The 6,000-nt window shown below is 33.5% G+C and overlaps 1 protein-coding gene across 1 annotated transcript; it reads left to right on the top strand.

Moving 5' to 3' along the window:
- The first annotated feature begins 543 nt into the window (after positions 1-543).
- Positions 544-4,850, top strand: LOC123907340 (pro-cathepsin H). The gene is made up of 7 exons (XM_045957554.1): positions 544-1,629; positions 1,719-1,834; positions 2,710-2,783; positions 3,244-3,508; positions 3,816-3,947; positions 4,084-4,219; positions 4,558-4,850. The coding sequence occupies exons 1-7, from the start codon at positions 1,338-1,340 to the stop codon at positions 4,593-4,595; spliced, it is 1,053 nt and encodes a 350-aa protein (XP_045813510.1). The 5' UTR covers positions 544-1,337; the 3' UTR covers positions 4,596-4,850.
- The last annotated feature ends 1,150 nt before the right edge of the window (positions 4,851-6,000 follow it).

The raw sequence follows: 6,000 nt of genomic DNA, 5'->3' as shown, positions 1-6,000 counted from the left end.
TTCATTTTAAAAAAAAAAACTCCTCCCTCCATATTATGTCCGCTGGATCTTAGGATTTACTTGAGGAATTGAACTTTTCTTACTATAGAGGAGTTGCATGCGCAAAAGCAATTCAACTCGTGATAAAATCACCTAATAACAAATATTGGTGGTTACTTTCAACATTAAACCATTATTACTTTATTAGAAAATAAAAATAAACCATGACTCTTATTATTTTTATTTTATTTATAATGTTGACAATGAAGATCAAACCTAGGATCTCATACTTCTCAAATCTCTCACTACTAAACCAAACTTAGTGACTTAACATTTTATTATATTATATCTACTACTAAAAAATCTAAGCAAGTAATGAGAATTGACATATCCACCACTTTTAGCCACAAAAGAAATGAAGAAACAAAAAATCAAGGATATTTTGGAGTTGTGATGTTTGACTGAATAAATATCAAATATAATTCCAAACAAATCCAAAGTATTCATTGCCTTGCTCCCAAGTGATCTATATATGTACACAAAAGATGTCAACTACAATACTTAACATAAATCTCAATTATTAGTTTTATCTAGTTGCGTGCGAGTAGTAACCACTAATAAATACTATTGTATATCATTATGGTTAAAATAATATTTGTTGAGAGAGTTTCAACCCTTAAATAGATCTCAGTTAACTCGAGAGGATTAGTCTCTGCAACTGCATGCGGATGATACATTTGGTTAACAAAAAAAAAAACTCTTTTTAGGGCTAACACCCTCGGTTATTTGGAGTTCAACTACGATGTAAGTAAAATATGAAAAAATTGTTCGATCCAATAGTCAGTATTTTATCGTTCTTTTTTAAGTGTCATTTTAGATTTGTGCACATATGTCAATGGACAACTGTAATCACTAACATTTTTAATAATTTATTGTACAAATTATGAAAATTTTATATTCTAAAAATACTCGTTGAGATAAATTAAACAACATTTCTATGCTAATATTTATTTTTATATATTAATAAAAAATTACGTTCAAAATAGATTACAATTTTGATCATACGAATAATCTGCACGATTCTCAAACAAATTCCAATTGTTCCAAACTATTGGGTAACTTAAATCGAAGGAGTGGATACGAATGCAATGCAAGGAAGTAGTAAAAGTAAAACACTAAAATCGGAAATGAAGTTGGAGGATAATTTGGTCATTCCATTTTGCTACGAGAACCAATCATTGTTTTGCTTAGAAGCCAACCAATAGAAATTGAAATAATTATTATAGTATAAAAAAGGATCATGAGATGAGAAAATGAAGAATAGAAAGTAGAAACCGAGTTAGTTAGAGAGAGTGAAAATGGCACAGTGGTCGCTCCTTATCGTGTTGTTCTGCGTCGCCACCGCCGTCGCCGGATTCAGTTTCCAAGACTCCAATCCTATTCGGATGGTCTCCGATATGGAGGAGCAGCTACTTCAGGTGATCGGAGAATCTCGCCACGCCGTCTCTTTCGTCCGTTTCGCTAACAGATACGGCAAACGATACGATACCGTTGACGAAATGAAGCGTAGATTCAAGATCTTCTCCGAGAATCTTGAACTCATCAAATCTACTAACAAGAAACGCCTCAGTTACCGTCTCGGTGTTAATCGTACGTACTCTTGATTTCTCTTTGACTTTAATTTTGACTTCAATTTTCATTTTCTTTGTCAAATTTTGATGGAAAATTTGGCGTTGCAGATTTTACTGATTGGACTTGGGAGGAGTTTAGAACTCACAGACTTGGTGCTGCTCAAAATTGCTCTGCCACTCTTAAGGGTAACCATAAGATGACCGATGCTAATCTTCCTGAGGAGGTATATCTGCAACTACTACTGTAACTGTTGCTTCCATTTATTTGATATGTTGATGTTGAAGTTATATAACATACTGATATGGTTAGTTAGTTACTTAATTTCAATCCAAACACCAATAGTGCATAAGTGCTTATGCATAAGCTATTTCTATAATACAAGACAAAATAAAGTCAAACTGTTTTCGTATAATCAATAAGTTGTTTTCATAAGCTATCATGGAGAGCTTATGGAAATAAGCTGAAAACAGTCTATGAACATGTTATAAGTTATTTTCATAAGTTCTTATAAATAGTGTTGCAAATGTTTATGCTAATAGATAAGCTCAAATAAAACAATCCAAACATGTCCTAAGTGTAGGTTGCTCCATATTTTGGAAACTATACTATTTTTGGAATAAGCAAGTGTATATGTGAACATGTGAATATGTGATGTAACAAAGTGTGTGTAGGCATGGAAGGACTCGACAAAAAATCAGTGATAAATTTGCTGAAATATGTGTGACTATTACTATATTAGCCTTTGTGCTCAATGTTGATTTTTCATATTCCAATGCAAATTGGTGGTATTAATGAGCATATATTTGGATAAAAGTAATAAATGCATATAGAAGTTTGTAGAGGATCTTATATTTAAGGACAACCATTTTTTATAAAAGAGTCTTATACTAGGGATGGAGGGAGTTCTTGTTATGTATGTTAGCATTAATTTCATGTCATTCTACGGCTGAATTTTTATGTTTCTTTCACCAATTACTATTATACTATTAGACTGTACCTGAGAGCCCTTGTTCATCTTCTTTTGTGAAATAAATTAGTAATAAATTGCGTTCTGAGGAGATTTGTATGAATTTGTTTTCTTTTTGTTCTTGTGTGCAGAAAGACTGGAGGAAAGAAGGTATAGTCACTAAAGTTAAAGATCAAGGCCAATGTGGATCATGCTGGACATTCAGGTTGCTTTCTGACTTTGAAGAACTGTTTTAAAATGAATAAAACATCTATTTGTGTATGTCTATTTGAAAATTCTAAACACTGAGTTCTGGAGTTTCCATCTTTAGTCATATATAAGCAAATGCAAGTTGCAACCTTTTTATTCTTTGGTTAAGTGCCTTTTTACTTTCTCTTAAACAATTCTTCATTTTATGTTCTTACTTTGTATTTATTATCATTTCAATTCTAGTCTTTTTATACTGTCCAATAATTTTATGGAAGAAATAGCAACAAGCATGTGTGTATGTGTATCAATATCTAAAATTAATAAACAGACAAGTCTTTACCCCTAAGTCCTAATTTATTTTAGTTATTTTTCATCAAATATAAATATTTTCATCACTTTCTAAAATTAATGCATTTTAAAATTATGTAGTTGCACTTTATCGTATACGTATGTAACCGTAACATTATCATCTGCAGCACAACTGGGGCATTGGAAGCAGCTTACGCACAGGCCTTTGGAAAAAATATCTCTCTTTCTGAGCAGCAGCTAGTGGATTGTGCTGGTGCTTTCAATAACTTTGGCTGCAACGGTGGGTTGCCATCCCAAGCCTTTGAATACATTAAATACAATGGTGGCCTGGAGTCAGAGGAAGCATATCCCTACACTGGAGAAAATGGTCTCTGCAAATTTTCATCTGAAAACGTTGCTGTTCAAGTCCTTGGCTCTGTCAACATCACCTTGGTAATCATAGTCTTGATAGTCGATTTACCACTTGATGTATGTGATAACTGTACTCTAGCTAGCTATGGCTAAGTGAATTGCTTAAGTTGATTAAGCTGTTACTGAGTTTATATTAAGTGATCTAAAAAAGAGCACAATGATCGTTTGTAGATTCTCTCGGTTTTCTCTTTTGACGGTATGTGGTCATAACGATAGTTGTAATGTTGCCTTGCCGTTGACTCTGCAGAGGCATGACAGAATCAGATCACTCAAACCTTCATTAATATACAATTTTCTAATCTTGATTTTAATTTTGTTTCGGGTGTAGGGTGCTGAGGATGAATTGAAACATGCAATTGCTTTTGTTCGACCCGTTAGTGTGGCGTTTGAGGTGGAGGGTGACTTCAGATTATACAAGAAAGGAGTTTACACCAGTACAACTTGTGGCAACACGCCCATGGTGAGTAGTATTATGCAATATCAAGAACAAAATGCTTAGCTACAAGTTTAATGCGTTGATAGTTTTTATCTAATTCATGGCTTTGCATCATGAAATGCTTCACTGAAAGTTAACCAAATTTGAATTTGCCTGGCAGGATGTGAATCACGCCGTTCTTGCTGTTGGGTATGGAGTTGAAGATGGTGTACCATATTGGCTCATTAAAAATTCGTGGGGAGGTGATTGGGGTGATCATGGCTATTTCAAGATGGAATTGGGGAAGAATATGTGTGGTAAGAATTGTTAAAGTGAACTCACCTAATTGTCATTTTTTGTCTCGAATCTTGATGATTAAGTGTGGCAAAGGCCTTTAGATTGTGATACGGAGGAGCAATTTTAAAAATTTCAAATCCTTCACATTTTCGTGAGAACTTGGCATTGCTAGAGTTGTTGTAGTGAAGTATTAGCAACTCTAATGCTGATGCAATTTAGCTTCTAAACCTCATGAACTCAAACTCATTAGTTTGCTCTGGATCTTCTCAACTCATCTTAGTTCTAAATTTATACAGCTGAAAATAATCAATTTGCAGACAATTACCTGTTTTTGCTAATCATTTATGTTTAATTTCAGGTGTTGCAACTTGTTCCTCTTACCCTGTTGTCCGCTAAATGGTAAGGGTAATACCCGAAAGTCTTTCCTTGTGAATTCCATCTTGCACATTATGCTTCTTAGCTGTCCATCTTAAACGTAAAATGTCTGTGATATGTCTTCGTTGATGTTTATCTGTAAAATAAGTTTGGAATTAAGATTTGAGATGCTATTTCTTCTATTTGCTATATACCACATTACAGAATAAGATTGTAAATCATGTATCATTTATCACATAAGAGACATAATAAACTTCATTTGTTGTATTTCCTTTATTTCTGTAGCAATTAAAGGATGGCATGCAGGGTGTTTATCACTACCTAATTGTTTAGACATTCTTAGAAATAATTAACAAATATATGATTTCTGAAGATGGTGGAACTCTTTTGAGGTCATTCATCAAACTTTATGGATACATGTCAGAACTCAAACGAACACGAATATAAATGACAGCTCCCATTAATACAAATAGTGGTACCTTTTTATAAATGACGAAAATAAGGTATGTTATCATAGAGTTCTTATCTGATATTGTAACCAATAAAAGAGTTCTTATCTGATACTACATTCAAAACCCAAAATTAGATGTAAATGTGTGTTTACTTTGTCGAAATCATTTTAAAAAATACCTATTAAAAATTCTTTTGTAATCTATAACAAAATGGCCCGTTGTATAGTACTACTAGGGCACAATGACTCGATAGTTTTTCAAAAATAGAGTTGTGCATCTATCTCTTTTTTCTGGCCAAGATTAATTTATCAGTATCTATCTGAGATAGCTTAAATCAAACGTCTCCAAGTATGTTTGGGTAGAGGTTCAGTCCAAAAAAAAGGACGTAGCGTCTTGGATCCAAAATGACGTGGACTTGCGGCCATGGAAACCCTCCTTTTCAAATTATAATTTTGGCTGTACATTTAGAAAAAATCATAAATTCTATATGTATTTAGAAGTACTTATACATTACTTCCTCTTATAATTGGGAATAGGTAAGACCGACAAGAGCCTACGGCCTAGCTTACATATACTTTAACAAATAATGTGTGATTTAAGTCACTAGATTTGGATAGTATGCTAGAGGTTCTCGTTCGATCCTAACGATGGGTTGTACCGTACTTCCTCCATTCTAAAATATAAGAAAAAGTGATTAACAAAAATGAATGTATTTGATTCAAATTTTTAACCAAATACATTAAGTTTTTTTTACTCATTTTTACTTATATTTTGGGACGGAGAGAATACCACTTGCATGTGATTCCACGGGGACCCATTATTAGTGTTGACACAACACAAGGAGAGAAAAAACATGTGGTTGTGTTGTGTTACCCTATCTAATTTGACCATGAATTACACGAGGCACTATCCCTTTGTCTAAAATGTAGGATAGCCCTTGCCGGCCGACTGCTAGCAAGTAGCAACGTGCTATC

The sequence above is a fragment of the Trifolium pratense genome, linkage group LG2 (genome assembly GCF_020283565.1).
Source record: "Trifolium pratense cultivar HEN17-A07 linkage group LG2, ARS_RC_1.1, whole genome shotgun sequence".
NCBI classification, from domain to species: domain Eukaryota; kingdom Viridiplantae; phylum Streptophyta; class Magnoliopsida; order Fabales; family Fabaceae; genus Trifolium; species Trifolium pratense.
This window is presented reverse-complemented; position numbering and strand designations above follow the sequence as displayed.

Bases quoted from the DNA above. Each gene is read 5' to 3' on its own strand.
- LOC123907340 (XM_045957554.1), top strand. From the start codon at position 1,338: ATGGCACAGTGGTCGCTCCTTATCGTGTTGTTCTGCGTCGCCACCGCC. The intron at 2,784-3,243 runs GTTGCTTTCTGA...TATCATCTGCAG, and splicing joins GGATCATGCTGGACATTCAG to CACAACTGGGGCATTGGAAG. The intron at 3,509-3,815 runs GTAATCATAGTC...TTTCGGGTGTAG, and splicing joins GCTCTGTCAACATCACCTTG to GGTGCTGAGGATGAATTGAA.